The sequence below is a fragment of the Rana temporaria genome, chromosome 2 (assembly GCF_905171775.1).
Source record: "Rana temporaria chromosome 2, aRanTem1.1, whole genome shotgun sequence".
NCBI classification, from domain to species: Eukaryota; Metazoa; Chordata; class Amphibia; order Anura; family Ranidae; genus Rana; species Rana temporaria.
This window is the reverse complement of record NC_053490.1, coordinates 533,028,769-533,049,553: the sequence shown is the minus strand read 5'-3', so window position 1 is coordinate 533,049,553 and position 20,785 is coordinate 533,028,769. Positions and strand designations below refer to the sequence as shown.

At 47.6% G+C, this 20,785-nt stretch overlaps 1 protein-coding gene across 6 annotated transcripts in view; it reads right to left on the bottom strand.

Moving 5' to 3' along the window:
- Positions 1-555: 555 nt before the first annotated feature.
- Positions 556-20,785, bottom strand: part of NAA50 (N-alpha-acetyltransferase 50, NatE catalytic subunit) — a 33,309-nt gene continuing 13,079 nt past the window's right edge. For 2 of the 6 annotated variants that reach the window (XM_040339147.1, XM_040339150.1), the window contains 4 exons: positions 13,059-13,195; positions 10,342-10,461; positions 6,775-6,841; positions 556-1,131 (listed from right to left, as the gene is read on the bottom strand). In XM_040339147.1, coding sequence (XP_040195081.1) covers positions 948-1,131; positions 6,775-6,841; positions 10,342-10,461; positions 13,059-13,195 — 508 coding nt within the window. In that variant the 3' untranslated portion in view covers positions 556-947. Of the gene's footprint in view, positions 1,132-6,774; positions 6,842-10,341; positions 10,462-13,058; positions 13,196-13,699; positions 13,703-17,160; positions 17,166-17,461; positions 17,506-20,785 lie in introns of those variants that run through there. The other 4 variants (XM_040339148.1, XM_040339152.1, XM_040339151.1 and 1 more) reach the window with 3 other exon arrangements.

Sequence of the window (20,785 nt, the reverse complement as noted above, 5' to 3'; positions counted from 1 at the left end):
AAATGCATTTAAATTGCATTCTTTATTGTGAAAATGACAGTTGCAGTTTGGGAGTTAACCACAAGGGGGCGCTGTAGGAGTTAGTGTACACCTAGTGTGTGTTTACAACTGTAGGGGTGTGTGGCTGTAGGTGTGACGTCATTGATCGAGTCTCCCTATAAAAGGGATCACTCGATCGATGCAGCCGCCACAGTGAAGCACGGGGAAGCCGTGTTTACATACGGCTCTCCCCGTTCTTCAGCTCCGGGGAGCGATCGCGAGGGGGCGGCTAGAAACGAATAGCCGTGCCCTCGTCCCGGATCGCTCGGACAGCCACGGGAACCGCCGTGGGACCCCCGACCCACGTCTAGGCAGGGACGTACAGGTACGCCAATGTGCCTGTCCGTGCCATTCTGCCGACGTAAATGTACATGCGGCGGTCCGGAAGTGGTTAACTCGCCAGCATGTCTCAGGTTCAGGTGAAATTACTTTTGAACACCATTGTAAACAAAATATATAAAAAACACACACTCTTTGCACATCAGTGAAAAAAAAACAGCAATGAAGTTAGAAAAAGAATGCTAAAAAGAAATTAGATTTTATTTAAAGACTATTCCAGACTGATAGAACCACGCACTCTCCCAAACAAAAACGGGGGCAAAGAAGTCGAAAAAAGCCAGAAAGAACATCCGTCACTCCCTGCGAGTCTCCATGAAAAACACGTTAAGAGTTCAACCAAACAATATATAATAATATGTGATAAGATTGTACAGCTCTCCGATGAAGCATTCAACTTTTTTTTTTTTTAAACCTTTTAAATTTTAAATTTTTTTTCTTTCAAGTGGAGAGGAAGAAGAGATATTAGAAGTGAACGGTTGGAGTAAAAACTCAAAAAACGGGTCTCTTTCCATATTTGGCGACAAGCAAGTGCAAGAAAAAAAAAAAAGGGTTCGTAATTTCGCTTTTTTTTAATTTTCGCTTTTTTGCACGTCTGCGTTCTGCGAGGCGGTGGAGGAGATTTTGAGGTTTTTCTGCAGGACGTGTGCGTCGGCCGGCTCTATCCTCTTGTAATAGTTCTTCTTTGTTTCGATGATTTCAAAGCCAAATTTCCTGTAGAAATCTATGGCCGACTCGTTACTGATCTGGACATGTCTGTGAGGAAGAAGAAGGAGAAAGGACGGCGTTACGTCATTTGGGAAACACAGCGACTAAGTTGTTAGCACTTCCAGCCTAGCAGCTCTGGGGTTGCCGGTTCAAATCCCAACCACGGCAGCACCTGCCCGGAGTTTGCATGTTTCCCCCGTGCATGTGTGGGTTTTCCTCTGGATACTCCAGTTACCTCCCACACTCTGGTAGGTTCATTAGCTCCTGTCTACATATTCCCTAGTATGTGTATGAATGTTAGGGACCTTAGATCAGGGCTCGACAAATCCCGGGCGCCAGGTCGCCATGGCGACTAGAAATGGTGTCCTGGCGACTTGGCTTGGAAGCTTTTTGTGAGCTGGCGCCATCTGGTGGTGGCCGTTGGTATTACAAGTTAAGCATTATAAGTTAAACAGCAATTCTAATGTAATGTTTCACTATTTTTCACTGCCATCTTCTTCCCTCTAATTAGAACCCCCAAACATTATATATATTTTTTATCCTAACACCCTAGAGCAGGGGTGTCCAACTGGCGGCCCTACAGCTGTTGCAAAACTACAAGTCCCATGAGGCATTGCAAGGCTAACAATTACAAGCATGACTCCCACACAGGCAGAGGCATGATGGGACTTGTAGTTTCGGAACAGCTGGAGGGCCGCCAGTTTGACACCCCTGCCCTAGAGAATAAAATAGCGATCGTTGCAATACTTTCTGTCACGCCGTATTTGAACAGCGGTCTTACAAGCGCACTTTTTTGGGAAAAAATTACACTTTTTTTAATTAAAAAATAAAACAGTAAAGTTATCCCCAATTTTTTTTAATATTATGAAAGATAATGTTACGCCGAGTAAATTCATACCTAACATGTCACGCTTCAAAATTGCATCCGCTCGTGGAATGCCGACAAACTTTTACCCTTTAAAATCTTCATAGGCGACGTTTAAAAAAAAATCTACAGGTTGCATGTTTTGAGTTACAGAGGAGGTCTAGGGCTAGAATTATTGCTCTCGCTCTACCAATCGCGGCGATACCTCACATGTGTGGTTTGAACACCGTTTACATATGTGGGCGCTGCTCACGTATGTGTTCGCTTCTGCGCGCGAGCTCGTCGGGACGGGGTGCGTTTTCTGGCTCCTAACTTTTTTAGCTGGCTCCTATATTCCAAGCAAATTTGTCAAACCCTGCCTTAGATTGTAAGCTCCTTGAGGGCAGGGACTTATGTGAATATACAATATATTTACATTATATATATATATATATATATATATATATATATATATATATATATATATATATATATATATATATATATATATATATATATATATATATATAAAGTGCTGCATAAATCAACAGCGCTATACAAGTATCTAAAATAAATACTTCCATTGGTCAGTGGTGGTCAAGGAATTTTCTATTTATTTTTATAGGGGGGCTTCAAGTGCAGCTCCTAACATTATCGAAGGCTGATGGGCCTCCCACCAGCATTTCTCAGGCTTGCCGGTTCGCCCAAGAAATGATCGGGACGCTGTCGCTGATTGGTCACACAGGCGATCAAAGAGTAGATACGCTATTATCACCTCTATGGCCTTGGAGGACTAGAGGAACATCATGACATCACTTCCAGTCCAAAGAGGAAGTAAACATGTTTTTTTGTTTATTTTCTTTTACTAAACAGTTTTTTTTTTTTGATCTTTTGCTTTAAAAGGTAAAGAGATTTGGGGTCCTAGATCTCTTCATGAAGAGGACCCGTTATCCTCATTTCTTGCGCACAGAAGCCAACGCATACTAAAGCGGAACTTCTGCTCATCTGATTCCCCCCCCCCCCTCCGGTGCCACAATTCGAAGGGGGTGCAGATACCCGTTTAAGTATTTGCACCCACTTCCGGCATAGACTCTGCGGGAAGTGCGTCAGTTCCCGTCTCCCACCCCGTTGTGTTCTGGGAAACACACCGCTCCCAGAACACGGCAGGGAACAGTGAGAACGGCGCAGCTCAACTCGCGCATGCATGCAACGCTTCACTTTCTGGTTCCCTCACCGATGATGGCGTTGTGGGCAGCTGAAAGACGAGCGATTGCTTGGCTTCTGCTGCCGACATCGCTGGACTCCAAGACAGGTAAGTGTCCATTTATTAAAAGTCATCAGCTGCAGTATTTGTAGCTGCTGGCTTTTAATTATTTTTTTTTTACGGTGGAGCGCCGCTTTATATTAAGGCTTACCTGTAGCTACCCAGGATATCTCCTAAACCTAAATGGTTTAGGGGATATCACCTGTCCCTTGCATGTGCCAATTTCATAGCATAAACTGAAGCAATGGCACACGTGTGCGAGTGACGTCAGCGCGGCTCCGGCCAATCACAGTGCTGGAGCCGTGATACCCGGAAGTAGCCTCCGGAGCGGTGTACGAGGACCATTGCGTGGGCTTCGATCTTGCTCATAATGTCTTTGTCTTGCAGGGTTTTTTTTTTTATTTATTTTTTTAATCGGGTTTACAACCACTTTAAGTCATATGCAACTTAAACACACGTGAGGTATTGCTGTGAGCAATAATTCTAGCACTAGATCTCCTCTTTAACGCAAAACAGGTAACCTGTAAAGGTATTTAAACCGCTGCCTATGGCGTCTTTCCACGACTGTGCGCATTATTAAAGTGTGACATGTTAGTTATCCATGTACTTGGTAGAACATATTTCATATTTTACAAAAACATTGGGGAATATATTGTGCGTTTTTTTTTTTTTTTTTGCGTTTTCTCACAAAAAAATAGCATTTGAAAAATCGCTGCGCAAATACAGTGCGACACAAAATTCCCTAGGGTCTTGGTGTAAACCAAGTGCCAGAAACCTGGCCTTCAAGTGGTTAAAAGTCACTCTCCCCACAGCCACCTTCCAAAAACTGCAGGCACCACCAGATGCAAAAAGGTCAGAACAGATACACACCAAAAAAAAAAAAAAAAAAAAGTAAGGACAGGAAAAGGAAAGGCATGCGAGAGTAATAAAATAAAACTGTCACCCAGCTAGGAGAAACAAGTTTAATAATTTTCCTTTACCGACCCGGGGTAAGCACCTGACAAGGTAAACAATGACTAATGGACAGGAAGTACCAAGGGGCTGCAGGTTGCACACCAGGGCCGTATGCAGAGATATAAATGGCAGCTCTGGGCAAACGATTACGAACACTCAAATGCATGTCAGTTGGCTGACCTGCTATAATGTTTATATTTCTGTTAAATCACTTTTGTGATTACCCAACATGTCACGCTTCAAAATTGTGCCCGCTCGTGGAATGGCGACAAACGTTTTACCCTTAAAAATCTCCATAGGCGACGTTTTAAAAACTTCTATCGGTTACATGTTGAGAGTTACAGATGAGGTCTAGGGCTAGAATTATTTCTCTCGCTCTACCAATCGCGGCGATACCTCACATGTGTGGTTTGAACACTGTTTTCAAATGTGAGCACGACGCTTTATTTTTTTTTTGTTTTTATTTATTTTACTTTTGACACCGTCTTTTTTTTTTTTACCATTTTGGGTCTCTTTTATTTCTATTAAAAGGAATGTAAACATCCCAATAGGAAGGGAAAAAAAAAAAAAAGCATGACAGGTCCTCTTAAATGTGAGATCTGGGGTCAAAAAGACGTCACATCTCATATTTACACACAAATGCAATTTTTTTTTATAAAATTAAAAAAGGCAATTGGTAAAAATAAAATTGTATCCTTTAAAAGCATTGGGCGAAAGCGACGTTTGACGAAGCTTCCGCCCTTCAATGCTATAGAGCCGAGTGGGGCCGTCTTCCCCTCACTTGGATCCAGGCAGTGGACGTGAGGACAATTGTCTCTGCCGCTACCAGCGGGTCCGGAAAGCGCCAGAGACCACCGGAGCGCAGCGGGAGGGGCCTCTCCCGCCCTCGAGAAAAGTGATCTTGTGGCCAATCCGCCGCAGAGACCATTTTTATCTGAAAGCGGACCACCCTCTGAAGAAGAGGATACCGAGTCGTGGCAGCCATCTGCTGCCATAACAACAGCCGAAGTATAACAACGGTGGGCGGCAAGTGGTTAAGACCCACATTGGGCGAAAATAGGCCATTACATCCATATGTGAAGGCATTGAAAACATCAGATATAGTACTTTCAGGTACGACAAAGAACCGTATGTAGATGACCAGCAAATATCATGGGGAAAAAAGTCCATAGAATGTAATACAAGTAGTAATAAGAGTAATGAAAATGTCAAAAATCAGGAAAAGCAATGGCTTCTAGTGTTTTTAAAAGAGATGAAATGCAGAGATGTACTGAATAGTAATAATACCCGGAAAACATCGCGGCGCGGGAACAGCTTCGTTTTAAGGCAAGTTTTACATAATGTGCTGGTATGGGATCCTCTTCGGTTCCCAGCCTGGCCGTTGACTGGCTAGGCTGGAAGGATTGATAGCAGTGCAGCCATTGGCTAGCGCTGCTGTCAATCACAGCGGAAGACAGGGCGCGCCGGGGCCGAGCGATACAGTCGGCGGCTATGCCCGCCGCTGTATCACGGGAGCGTGCTCGCAAAAGCTTTCCACCATGCTCGCTCGCATGAAGGTGGAAAACTTTTGCGGGAAAGAGCCGAGATAGCCGCCGAGGGACCCCAGAAGACAGGGTTAGGGGACACTCTGTGCAAAACGAGCTGCACAGTGGAGGCAAGTATAACATGTTTGTTAATGAAAAAAAAAAAAAAAAAAGTTTGCCTTTAGTGTTCCTTTAGGCTGCATTCACACCCGAGCGTTTTGTCGCCTGAAGCGCAACACTCAAATACGCTAGAGGGGAAAAAATACATTATACCCTATGGAGATGGTTCACATCTGCATGCCGATACGCCTGACGCCGAACGACTGAAGCTCAAACAAGTTCCGGACCCTGCGCGTATCGGGCAGTTTGGGCGTATTTGAGCGTTTCCATTTCCCATAGAAAGCAATGGAAATGCTCGATTCAAACGACTTGCGCGACAACGAGCGTTTGCTACGGGCGTTTTGTCGCGTTAATCAATAGAACTTTTCACCCAGGCAGAAGATTAAAAAAATCTACCAACATAGCAACAAGTGATGAAAAGATGATAATTTTTCCTATTGGCTAAAATAAAAAACGTCGGAGTACAAAAAAACGTCGGAGTACAAAAAAACGTCGGAGTACAAAAAAACGTCGGAGTACAAAAAAACGTCGGAGTACAAAAAAACGTCGGAGTACAAAAAAACGTCGGAGTACAAAAAAACGTCGGAGTACAAAAAAACGTCGGAGTACAAAAAAACGTCGGAGTACAAAAACGTCGGACGACGCTGTATGCAAACGCGCAAATAAGCATGAATACCGGAAAAAACGCCCGACGCTCAGGTGTGAATGCAGCCTTAACGTTGCAGGGGAAAAACAAACAAACAAAAAAAAAAAAAAAAAAAAAAAAACACATCCAGCGGTAAACAATCGCTTCAGCAGCAAGAGTTGAGCCCATTCATTTTGAATGGAAGCAATCGCACTAGAAAGGCATTGGTTTCGGGTATAGGAGTACTCATGAAAATACTTGGCATCCGTGCAACCCTACTGTTGGCATGCAATAGCCCACACAACACACATTGGTGTCACCCTCATTGGTGCCACACTACAGCTTATTTCAGGAAACTCACAGATAAATGTTGTCGAAGGTGCCATCTTTTTCACAAATGTTTAAGACGTGATTTAGCATCTTTGTGCCTAGAAAGACAAAATATATTTTAGAATTGGACAAAAAAAAATTAAATAAAAAAGCAGCCACACAGCCAACGCTCCCTGCTGATTTAAGAGCTCCAGTGCTGATCTGTCTGAAGGAAGGAAGGAAGGAAGGAGAGAAAAAAAAGGAAAGAGAAAAGGGAAGAAAAGAAAGGGGAGAGAAAAGGGAAGAAAAGAAAGGGGGAGAAAAGGGAAGAAAAGAAAGGGAGAGAAAAGGGAAGAAAAGAAAGGGAGAGAAAAGGGAAGAAAAGAAAGGGAGAGTAAAGGGAAGAAAAGAAAGGGAGAGAAAAGGGAAGAAAAGAAAGGGAGAGAAAAGGGAAGAAAAGAAAGGGAGAGAAAAGAGAAGAAAAGAAAGGGAGAGAAAAGGGAAGAAAAGAAAGGGAGAGAAAAAGAAAAGAAAGGGAGAGAAAAGGGAAGAAAAGAAAGGGAGAGAAAAAGAAAAGAAAGGGAGAGAAAAGAAAGAGAAAAGAAAGGGAGAGAAAAGAAAGGGAGAAAAGAAAGGAAGGAAAAGGAAGAAAGGAGGGAATTTGTTGTTAGACATCTGAAGACGACTAATGACATCAGCACTCCTGTCAATGAATGCTTTGAGTACATTTGCAGATTGCACACCTGACTTGGCCCCATAGTGGTGCTGCTTCCTCTCTAACCACCCACAGTATATACACGTTATTATGCAAATGTCTTCAAAATAAAAAACAATTGCAGCGGCACATTCACAGCAAGATCATTTTTAGAGGCGGAGGGAAAGGTGACCACCCCACCCCCCCCCCCCCCCCGGTTGTTTCCCCGCTTACCAGAGAGATCAGTGAAAGGTGGAAACAGTCCGACCTGCTGGAGTGATGGGCAGGAAGTGGAGTGAGGGCAAGATGGACCCCACTCAACTCTATGCCCTTGGAGGACCGAAGCGACCTCCAAGGTCACTTCCGCCTAACAAAGGGACAATTTTTATAATATGTATTTTTATTTTTTTAAATCGCAGTAAGCATCTATTGATTGGGTTTCGCAAAAGTTGTAGTGTCTACAAAATAGGGACTATATTTATGGCATTTTTATTATTTTGTTTGTTTTTTACTATTAATGGAGGTGATCCACTTAACAAAAAAAAAAAATATTTAAAAATAAAATTTGATGGACTGTGACATTGCGGCAAAAAGATCGGACACTTTTTTTGGAACCATTGAACTTTCTAAAGCAGGGGTCTCCAAACTGCGGCCCTTTATCCGGCCCTCAGGGCTTTATTCCTCCCACTGATATGAGGCACTATTCTTCCCACTGACTCCAACAAGGGGGCACTTTTTCTTCCACTGATACCAATGATGAGATACAATTACTCCTACTAATAGGGGCACTACTCCTTATCCTACTGATCGCAAACTATGAGGCCATATTTATTCTCACCAATGCTGGGCCCGGGGTTTTTTCTGCCCCCCACTGGCCACAATCCGGCCCTCCTAAAGGCTTAAGAACAATAAACTGGCCGTTTGTTTGTAAAGTTTGGAGACCCCTGTTCTAAAGTGACCAGAGCCAAAAACAGCCACCGATTACTGTATAAAGGTCACTGGCAGGGAATAGGTTAACACTAGGGGGCGATCAAGGGATTAAATGTGTTCACTGGAATGGGTTTCTAACTGTATGAGGGCTGGGCTGACTGGAGGAGAAGAGAGATCGCTGTTCCTATTCACTAGGAACACCAGATCTCTCTCTCTAACTCCCCTGTCAGAATGGGGATCCATTTACACGGACAGATTTACATTGACAGGTGGCCATCGCAGCCGCCAGACACGCGCATCGTGTCCCCCACCGTACAGCTGCCACACATGCCTGCTACTGCGCCTTAAAGAAGCCGATGTACGCCTACGGCAATTTGCAGGAAAGTACAGACCTGCCACTGTATAACGAGGGCGGCTGGTTGGCAAAGGGTTAAACAGGAACTGAAGTCCGCTCACATAATTTGTAATAAAAATAGAAAAAATACTGCGCTAGTTGAAAAGCTAATTGTGTGAAAGCTGCGACTAAAAAAATGTTATACAACATCAAAACCAACAAACAAAGAAAAAAAATTGCGCTAAATATATCTATTAATAAGACGGCGATTGCTTAGTCCTGGCGCCTGAAGCCTTAGGCCCCATTCACACCTAGGCGTTTTTACGCCTGAAGCGCACTGCTCACAAACGCCAGAGGGGAGAATTAACATTATTCCCTATGGTGACTGTTCACACCTGAGGCTCCATTCACACCTAGGCGTTTTTACGCCTGTAGCGCGACGCGCACAAACGCCAGAGGGACAAAAAGTAATGAAAGGCAATGGGGATGGTTCACATCTGAACGCCTAAACGCCTGTAGCCTGTAGCTCAAAAAAGTTCCGGACCCTTTTTTGTCGCTCCTAGCGCGCGATATGCGCGTATTTGAGCGTTTTTTTTTTTACATTGAAGTCAATGTAAAACGCCTGATACGCGCGTATTGCGCGTAAACACGCTCTTGTACAAGCGTTTTGACGCCTGTGTTGCTGAAATCCGGAAGAGGTATATTCACCCAGAAAGAGGAATAACAAATTCCTAGGAGAGCAACAAGTGATGTCAGGGATGATCATTTTTCTTATTGGCTAATATGGAAAAAGACAAAGTACAAAAACGTCGAACGCCACTGTGCGCATACGCGCATATACGCGCGACAAAAACGTCGGTAAAAATCGCCTGTAAAAACGCCTGTACGCCCTACGCCTAGGTGTGAATGGAGCCTGAACGCCCAAACGCCTGTCGCGCGAAGCTCAAACAAGTCCCGGACCTTTTTTTGTCGCGCATATCGTGCGGTTTGGGCGTATTTGAGCGTTTTTTTCCCCATAGAAAGTAATGGGAAACGCGCGAATTGAGCGTATCGCGCGACAACGGGCGTTTGCTACGGGCGTTTCGTCGCTTTAATAATGAGAACTTGTCGCCCATGCAGAAGATTAAAAAAATCTACCAACAAGTGATGAAAAGATGATCATTTTTCCTATTGGCTAAAATAAAAAACGCCAAAGTACAAAAACGTCGCACGACGCTGTATGCAAACGCTCAAATACGCGCGACAAAACGCCAGAAAAAACGACCGAACGACCGACGCTCAGGTGTGAATGCAGCCTTAGGGCTTCACTGCCTGTTTTCCTGCGGCGCTTTGTGAATGGGCGGCTGCCTCCTGTGATGCACACAGTTCCCAGAAGGCAGCGCGCCCCATTCACCAGAAGACACCGCAACGGAGAACGAGGAAGAAGATCCACCGCAGTGGAGGAAGAGGCAGAAGAGCTACTTCCGCACAGCAACCGCCTTTTCTGGTGAGTTCAAAAAATCTAAAAAGAAGTCAGGGTGGAACTCCACTAACTTCTTTTTGTTTCATGCGTGGTGGGATCCTGGAATTATTCAGATAAAACTGGTTTATACACCATACAAATGTTTTCTTTTGTGCAAAACACCTTTTTACTCCCCAAACAAAACATTCAATAGACCTACCTATTCCTAGCCTTCTGTACGGTGCCAAGCACCCCAGGGTCATGATGTACAGTCTCTTCTGATTCTGGGAGTGATCCACCCGACAGCATACCGCTCCCACTGCAATGTCGTTGAAATAAGCTGCAAAGAAAAAAGGTCCATCAGATTTTTAAGTACCGAAGTTTGGCGCCACACTCATGAGTGTGTGCGCAATTTTTAATGCGTGACATGTTAGGTATCTATTTACTCGGCGTAACATCTTATATATTTTCCAAAAAAATTGGGCTAACTTTACTGTTTTGGTATTTTTTAATTCGTGAAACATTTTTTTTTTTTTTTTAAACGGCTTTTGAAAAATGATTGCGCAAATACCGTGCAAGATAAAAAGTTTGTCATTTTATTCCCTAGGCCAGTGTTTCTCAACTCCAGTCCTCAAGGCGCCCCAACAGGTCATGTTTTCAGGATTTCCTTTAGATGAAATGGCTGTGGTGATTACTAAGGCAGTGAAACTGATCAAATCACCTGTGCAAAATAATGGAAAGCCTGAAAACATGACCTGTTGGTGCGCCTTTTAGGACTGGAGTTGAAAAACACTGCCCTAGGCTGTCTGCTATAAAAAAAATATATATATATATATATTAGGGCTGTGCGTTAAACGCGATATTAACGGCGTTAACGCAAACCCATGTTAACGCCGTCAATATTTGTCGCGCGATTAACGCAGGAGCCCTCGGGGTGGACATGCAGAGTGTGCAGCGGCGCGGCTTACCTTTTCGCTGGATTCACAGACAAGTTACTCACCTTGTCCCTGGATCCAGTGATGCCACCCCGCTGTGTGATCGAGCGGGTCCTCCTTGCTTGGCGGGTCCTCCTTGCTTGGCGGGTCCTCCTCGCTCGATTCACAGTGCCTGTGTGCCGCCGAGCTCCGTTCCCTGCGACGTTACGACGCACGGGAGCGGAGAACGGCGCCAAATTTAAAAAAGTAAACAAACACAATACACACAGTATACTGTAATCTTATAGATTACAGTACTGTATGTAAAAAATACACACCCCCCTTGTCCCTAGTGGTCTGCCCAGTGTCCTACATGTTCTTTTATAAAATAAAAACTATTCTTTCTGCCTGAAAAACTGTAGATTGTCCAAAAGTGTCCCTTTATGTCAAAAATGGTTTTAGATCAGCTAGAAAACAGCGATAATAAATTATAATCACTTGAAGAATTGTGCGATATTTGTGTTGAAATTCATCATAAATTAGAGCGATTAATCGTGAGTTAACTATGACATTAATGCGATTAATCGCGATTAAAAATTTTAATCGTTTGACAGCACTAATATATATATATATATATATATATATATATATATATATATATATATATATATATATATATATATATATATATATATATATATATATATATATATATATATATATATATATATATATATATATAAAAATATATATAACATTTTGGGGTTTTGAGTAATTTTCCAGCAAAAGAATGATGATTTATACAAGTAGGAGAGAAGTGCCAGAATAGGGCCGGTATTGAAGTGGTTAATCTTGCAGCTCTAATGCACTCTGCAGTGCAGTTGAGCACCATGGGAAACATGGTTCCCAAGAAAACTGGGGTGCCAAAATTTGCCGTCAATGCCCCTACCAGTGATGGCGAACCTTGGCACCCCAGATGTTTTAGAACTAAATTTCCCATGATGCTCACCTAGACTGCATGAGAATCATGGGTATATGTAGTTCCAAAACATCTGGGGGGGGCCCCCAATGTCGCCATCACTGCCCTAGAAAGCAGGGCTCAAGTCCTGCGGGAACGGGTGGGAACGGAGTTCCTGCACTTTTTTCACAGCAGGAACGCAGTTCCCTTTGCAGGATTGGAGCAGCCGAGCCAATTCTTCACTAAGCGGCGATGCCCAGCTCGAGTCACTGTCAGGGGCAGGCGAACCTTAGTAATCCTTTATGTTACTGGCAGCTTCCTGTATATGGATTCATCAGGTAGTGTGCGGGTATTCCGTCACTTCCTCGATGCCGCAATGTCCCCTGGGAGCTTTTGTCATTGTTCCCAGGAGACATTGCGGAGGTCTGCTGCGAGTTATCGCGAGATTCAGAAAGAACTTGTGGCCAGTAACATAAGGGATTTCTAAGGTACAGTGGATCGAAAAAAATAAACATGCGGTTTAGTAATTATGCATATGAGTGTATCATTTAAATTTTTTTGGTGGGGGAGTGGATCTTGGGTGGGAGTTCCCACACTTTTTTCCCCAGGACTTGACCCCTGCTAGACAGAGAATAAAATAGCAGTAGCTCCATTTTTTTGTCACACGACATTACTGCAAAGGTCTAGTGATGGCGAACCTTGGCAGCTCTAATGCACTCTGCAGTGTAGTTGAGCACCATGGGAAACATGGTTCCCAAGAAATCTGGGGTGCCAAAATTTGCCATCAATGCCCCTACCAGTGATGGCGAACCTTGGCACCCCAGATGTTTTAGAACTACATTTCCCATGATGCTCAACTACACTGCAGAGTGCATGAGCATCATGGGAAATGTAGTTCCAAAACATCTGGGGTGCCGAGGTTCGCCATCACTGGTCATGGGTGCTTTCAGAAAAAATAAATATGTTTTAGGGGTTTTATGTAATTTTCAGGGCTAAAATTATTATTTTGCTCTGGCAGCGAAAACGGTACAGCAAAGACGAACACCACGAAGCCCCGGCACGTACCGAGTTTTGCAAGCTCCCCGACTTCCAAGACGTCCTTGTAGAATTTGTCATTGTAGCTGACTGGGAAGATGACCTGGTTCAGCCTCTTCAACTGTTTTATGTTGTGTGGAGTCACATCCCCCAGCTCGATCCGGCTACTGGAACAAAGCAAAACATGCTGAATTATCACTCCACAGACAGAAGCCTAAAAAAGCAAAAAAAAAAAAAAAAAAAAAACTACACAAAAGAAAACAGAAAAAAAAAAAAAGAGAATGACTTCAGAGGGCGAGGGGCACACATTGCCGTCACCCACCAAACCCAGGCCTGCTCACATTTGTGCGCTGTGATAACATGTGATAAAAACCCGCACTTGTGTAAACATGGCCCCACGTCAAACAACTTTACAAACAGAAAATGCAATTTAGTCATGTAATAATAAAATAAAAAATATATATAAAGTAAAAAAACACATTACCCAAGGCCTCTAAACGCTAACATACGATTTCAGCTTTACAAAGGACTATAGTTTGTTATGGCCAAGTTGACCCCAACAAGGCATTTGCTCTTCATATCTATGAGGGCGCGGTGTGCGCTGCAATATACTATTGTAGATTTTTTATATATCTATATTAAAAAATCATTTTAACCACTTGCCCTTTCACCCCCTTCCTGCCCAGGCCAATTTTCAGCGCTGTCACAGTTTGAATGACAATTGCGCGGTCATGCTACACTGTAACCCAGACAATATTTTTATCATTTGTTTTGAGACAGATGAAGCTTTCTTTTTGTGGCATTTAACCACCTCTCACCCGGCCACTGCACATATACGGCCTGGTGGGTGCTTCCTCCTCCTGAGTGGATGTTCAGGAACGTCCCCTTTAGAAGGAGGGGGGGATCGCGCACTTGCATCGGCGCGATCGCGGTGCACTCGGACACGGCGCATCACCGATCGGCCCTCCTGATCACATGACGGCTGTGTTTAATCACAGACATCATGTGATGTAAATAGAGAGCCGGTTGCTAAGCGATCGGCTCTCCTTATATGGAAGTTGTCAGTGAGGAGAGCGGATCGCTGCCGCCGGTCGGTGATCAGCGAGTATGAGCTGTTTTTTTTTTTTTTTACACACTGATCACCAGCCCAGTGTCCCCCCCACACACACACATACATCCCGACACATTGTCCCCACACAGTAAAAATACCTATCCCCCACAAATGCAACAGTAAAATCATATGTCTGCGATCATCTGCACACATGCCCCCGATCATACAAACCAATTATTATACACTTAAAGCGGAGTAACCACTTCTCGCCCCCTTAAGGGGCCACATTAGGCATGTAATTTTTTTTGCAGGGGGGGGGGGGGGCCTTCCTGTTCCACTTCCTCTTTCCAATCAGGGACCAACTCGGCGACTTCTCTTAGGCGGCCTATCCCTTTAGGCGATCTCCAGGGACACGCGACAGGTCCTAGGAGATTGCCTGTCCACTCAGAGCAGCGCTACTCGCACAGTGAGTGCCCGGTCATGAAGCCGAAAGCTTGGGGCTTGGGGGGGGGGGGGCACGTTGCTGGACCGTGGAGCAGGCAAGCGTCTGTTTATTTAACGTCAGCAGCTACACTTTTTGTGGCTGCCGACTTTTAATAAACACTAAAAGGCTGGAACTCCGCTTTAACAGGATATTTTTTTTTTTTTTTTTTTTTACCAAAGACATGTAGCAGAATACATTTTGGCTTAAATTTATGACAATTCGATTTTATGCGTTTCTTTAAAAAAAGAGTAGTAGAAAATAGTTTGTTTCCAAAATGTCCTGCTTTTTTAGCTTATAAGGCAAAAAACAGATTTGTGAATAAATACCACCAAAAGAAAGCTCTATTTGTGGGAAGAAAATAATAAAAATATCACTGCGCAATTCTCATTGAAAGTGCGAGAGCGCTGAAAGCTAAAAATTTGCCTGGAAAGGAAAGGGATGAAAGTGCCCGGTATTAATGTAATTTTTCCCCTGCACTGGTGGCTGCTGAAGCTCCAAGCCACCAGAGGCCCAACTGAAGCTCCAAGCCACCAGAGGCTCCACCTGAAGCTCCAAGCCACCAGAAGCTCCACCTGAAGCTCCAAGCCACCAGAAGCTCCACCTGAAGCTCCAAGCCACCAGAAGCTCCACCTGAAGCTCCAAGCCACCAGAAGCTCCACCTGAAGCTCCAAGCCACCAGAAGCTCCAAGCCACCAGAAGCTCCAAGCCACCAGAAGCTCCAAGCCACCAGAAGCTCCAAGCCACCAGAGGCCCACCTGAAGCTCCAAGCCACCAGAGGCCCACCTGAAGCTCCAAGCCACCAGAGGCCCACCTGAAGCTCCAAGCCACCAGAGGCCCACCTGAAGCTCCAAGCCACCAGAGGCCCACCTGAAGCTCCAAGCCACCAGAGGCCCACCTGAAGCTCCAAGCCACCAGAAGCTCCAAGCCACCAGAAGCTCCACCTGAAGCTCCAAGCCACCAGAAGCTCCACCTGAAGCTCCAAGCCACCAGAAGCTCCAACTGAAGCTCCAAGCCACCAGAAGCTCCAACTGAAGCTCCAAGCCACCAGAAGCTCCAACTGAAGCTCCAAGCCACCAGAAGCTCCAACTGAAGCTCCAAGCCACCAGAAGCTCCAACTGAAGCTCCAAGCCACCAGAGGCCCACCTGAAGCTCCAAGCCACCAGAGGCCCACCTGAAGCTCCAAGCCACCAGAGGCCCAACTGAAGCTCCAAGCCACCAGAGGCTCCACCTGAAGCTCCAAGCCACCAGAGGCTCCACCTGAAGCTCCAAGCCACCAGAAGCTCCACCTGAAGCTCCAAGCCACCAGAAGCTCCACCTGAAGCTCCAAGCCACCAGAAGCTCCACCTGAAGCTCCAAGCCACCAGAAGCTCCACCTGAAGCTCCAAGCCACCAGAAGCTCCACCTGAAGCTCCAAGCCACCAGAAGCTCCACCTGAAGCTCCAAGCCACCAGAAGCTCCACCTGAAGCTCCAAGCCACCAGAAGCTCCACCTGAAGCTCCAAGCCACCAGAAGCTCCACCTGAAGCTCCAAGCCACCTGAAGCTCCAAGCCACCAGAAGCTCCAAGCCACCAGAAGCTCCAAGCCACCAGAAGCTCCAAGCCACCAGAAGCTCCAAGCCACCAGAGGCCCACCTGAAGCTCCAAGCCACCAGAGGCCCACCTGAAGCTCCAAGCCACCAGAGGCCCACCTGAAGCTCCAAGCCACCAGAGGCCCACCTGAAGCTCCAAGCCACCAGAGGCCCACCTGAAGCTCCAAGCCACCAGAGGCCCACCTGAAGCTCCAAGCCACCAGAAGCTCCAAGCCACCAGAAGCTCCAAGCCACCAGAAGCTCCACCTGAAGCTCCAAGCCACCAGAAGCTCCACCTGAAGCTCCAAGCCACCAGAAGCTCCACCTGAAGCTCCAAGCCACCAGAAGCTCCAACTGAAGCTCCAAGCCACCAGAAGCTCCAACTGAAGCTCCAAGCCACCAGAAGCTCCAACTGAAGCTCCAAGCCACCAGAAGCTCCAACTGAAGCTCCAAGCCACCAGAGGCCCACCTGAAGCTCCAAGCCACCAGAGGCCCACCTGAAGCTCCAAGCCACCAGAGGCCCAACTGAAGCTCCAAGCCACCAGAGGCCCAACTGAAGCTCCAAGCCACCAGAGGCCCAACTGATTATCAGTGTAGATGTCCCCTGTGTGGATTTGGCATTTATCAGCTCTCCTCTCGTACTGTTAGCAGATAACTGGCAAATCCTGTTTACATTGTAATCCGCTATAAATCGGGCACAGTTGATCACCTGGTAAAGAGCTGCTGTGATTGGCTCTGTACCACGATCTGCGATTACAGATGACTAAAGTGCAAGTACGAGAGGACGTCATACGACATCCTTCCGGCAAAGTGCGACGCACTGTAGTCATTTGGCTATAGAGCAGGCGTGAACAGGTTAAGCAATTTCTGGAAATAGTTATATACTAAATTACTCATCTATGTAGTAAAAAAATAATAATCTAGAAAAAAGTGTTAAGACTGCATCAGCGTTCAAACCTACAATCTTTCAAAGTTCTAGGGGACAGAAATGACACCGACAGCTGATCCTGTGACCAAGTGTGGTCTCCACATCATGGTGACCGCGAGCAAGCTGCTGCCCTTGTGCCAAAACACAACGCCCGTCTCCTGGCACCTATGAGAGGGGGGGGGGGGGGAAATCCAGAGGCTAGCCAGAAGGAAAGGCCATAGTGCACGGGCAAGCTGACGCCTTGTATGTGCTGCGCACATCATCGGTCTAGTCTGTATGGAGGTTTTAAGTGACAAACAAGCGGCAGATCGAAGACGGAGCGATACGAGACGCCGATCTCCGGTGTTCCAGCTTTATGAGATGCTATGTATTCCCGAACCTGCGAAAAGCATTTCAAACTTACCAGTATTCAGAGATGGTTGCATTGCTCATAGCTATAAATAGCTCCTGACCGTCCTCAGAAGGAATGCGTTGCCCTGAAAACGGATCCCACCACTGCAGATCACTCCACCAAGCCCAAAAATATACTTAGAGCTATCGACTTGTTTAAATTTAGTCTGAACGGGGGGGGGGGGGGGAGAGAGGATCATCCTCCGATCCGCACAGACTGAAGAGTTGAGCCCGGTGCAAGGATCTACATGGGGTCTGTAGACATGTGGAAATTTCTCCAACCGTTCCCAAAAGAAAGATTTTCTCTGCAGCTTATAAAACGCACACCATTATTACTATTCTAATTATTAGTCGCTGTCCGAGCGGTTACGGTGAAAAGTCCATCTTTGGATGGTCAGCTTTGCTCCGGTGATCCAGGGGGGACCTTATGATCCAATTTGGATGTACATAACAGAAATACTGTTCATCTCATAGAGAGTCTCTTGAAAGATCCCCCCCCAGTGTTGTGAGGTTTAGGTACACAGCATGCATCACCGGCCAATGACTGATCACTGTACCAGCCCATTGGTTACAGTGGTCACATGGTACCGGCAATCATAGTAGGTCAAATCACTGTTGAAAACAATGGATGGTTTCCCATTAAGCCATCTATTGTGTTTGCTAGATGTGATTGGTCACAGTGATCACATGGTACAGGCTGGGCCAATCACAGCCCTTCTGTGCCATGTGATCTGCTGTGGCCAAAGCCAATCACAAAAAATAAAAAACACAGAATGAATCGATTTCATTCAGTAAAATGCTTGTTTACAATAATGAAATTCATTGCTAAAAGGCAAACTCCTCCCCCGACAGGGACAACCCCCCCCCAACAACGATGGGGACACTCCTCCCCCCCCCCAACAACGACGGGGGACACTCGTCTCCCCCCCCCCCCAACAACGACGGGGACACTCGTCCTCCCCCCCCCCCCCACGACGGGGACAACCCCCTCCTCCCCCCAACAACGACACCCCCCCTACAACAACGGGGACACCCCCCCCTACAACGATGGGGACACCCCCCCCCCTACAACGACGGGGACACCCCCCCCCCTACAACGACGGGGACACCCCCCCCCTACAACGACGGGGACACCCCCCCCACAACGACGGGGACACCCCCCCCCACAACGACGGGGACACCCCCCCTACAACGACGGGGACACCCCCCCTACAACGACGGGGACACCCCCCCATCCCACTGACCCCCAACAACGGGGACACCCCCCCTCCCCCCGACTGGGACACTCCTCCCCCTTGCCCACTGACCCCCAAAGACCCCTTCCTCACTGACCCCCCCCCATGACTGGGACACTCCTCCCCCTTGTCCACTGGCCCCCAACGACTGGGACACTCCTCACCCCTTGCCCACTAACCCCCCCCCCCCCAACAACGATGGGGACACTCCTCCCTCCCCCCCCCCAACAACGATGGGGACACTCCTCCCCCCCCCCCAACAACGACGGGGACACTCGTCCACCCCCCCCCCCCCAACAACGACGGGGACACTCGTCCTCCCCCCCCCCCCCCAACGACGGGGACAACCCCCTCCTCCCCCCAACAACGACACCCCCCCCCACAACGACACCCCCCTACAACGACGGGGACACCCCCCCCTACAACGACACCCCCCCCTACAACGACGGGGACACCCCCCCCCTACAACGACGGGGACACCCCCCCCTACAACGACGGGGACACCCCCCCCTACAACGACGGGGACACCCCCCCCTACAACGACGGGGACACCCCCCCTACAATGACGACACTCCCCCCATCCCACTGACCCCCAACAACGGGGACACCCCCCTCCCCCCGACTGGGACACTCCTCCCCCTTGCCCACTGACCCCCAAAGACCCCTTCCTCCCTGCCCCCCCCCCCCCCCCCCATGACTGGGACACTCCTCCCCCTTGTCCACTGGCCCCCCAACGACTGGGACACTCCTCACCCCTTGCCCACTAACCCCCCCCCCCAACGACTGGGACACTCCTCACCCCTTGCCCACTAACCCCCAACAACTGGGACACTCCTCACCCCTTGCCCACTAACCCCCCCCCCCCCCAACGACTGGGACACGCCTCCCCCTTGCCCACTGACCCCCAATGACTGGGACACTCCTCCCCCCTTCCCGCTGACCCCCATCTTCTCCCTGACCAAAGGCACTAATTGTTTATACTCCCACTGACCATCAAGTCAGAGACATCGTTTACTCCCATTTGACACTGGGGCATTTTCTACGCTCACTGGCTCAAGTCCACCCCTCCCCATTCTTAAATTCTGAAGGACAATAAACCGGCCCTTTGTTTAGCAAGTTTGGAGACCCCTGCCCTAGATTTAAACTGGCCATAGATTGATCCAAGAGGCTGATAAAAAAAAAAAAAAAGGAAGAAGGGGGGACGACGACAGATTGCCCCATCCACACAAGCGAGGTAGATTGAGAAATCTTACCTGCTGCACCATTGTATTGACAGTTGGGTGGGGACTCCTCAGCTTTTATAATATACTGATCAGCGCTAACTGAATGAACATTCCTGTTCGCAGGAAGCCCAATAAGTTGAACGGGACTGGCCACAGAGGAATAGAAATTTGGCTTGCCCCTGCTGAACTGGACGAATTTTGATCCATCTATGCCCAGCTTAACCCTCGCCGTGCAAGAGCAGCCAGCGTAAAAGGATGGATCATTTGTTCTCCCTGACGGTACATTTACCGTATTTATCGGGGTATTGCGCGCTCTGGCGTATAGCGCGCACCCCTAAAGTGGACCCGCATTCCTGTGTAAAAAAGATTTTTTGTACTTACAGTTTTGGTGTCTTGCGCGGCGTCCATCGGCAGTCTCGTCGGGTCCGGCGTCCGTCTGCGTCCATCGGCAGTCTCATCGGGTCCGGCGTCCGTCTGCGGCTTCGGGTGTCCTCTTCGGCGGGTCCGGCGTCCGTCTGCGGCTTCGGGTGTCCTCTTCGGCGGGTCCGGCGTCCGTCTGCGGCTTCGGGTGTCCTCTTCGGCGGGTCCGGCGTCCGTCTGCGGCTTCGGGTGTCCTCTTCGGCGGGTCCGGCGTCCGTCTGCGGCTTCGGGTGTCCGTCTGCGGCGGGTCCGGCGTCCGTCTGCGGCTTCGGGTGTCCTCTTCGTCGGGTCCGGCGTCCGTCTGCGGCGTCCTCCCCGCTCGTTTCCCGTGCCGAGTTTGAATACTGCGCCGGCATATACCGAGCGCAGTACACTCAGGCAGGCTCGGCTACTCTCGCGCTCACGTCCTGTACGTCCAGGACGTGAGCGCGAGAGGAGCCGAGACTGCCCGACTATACA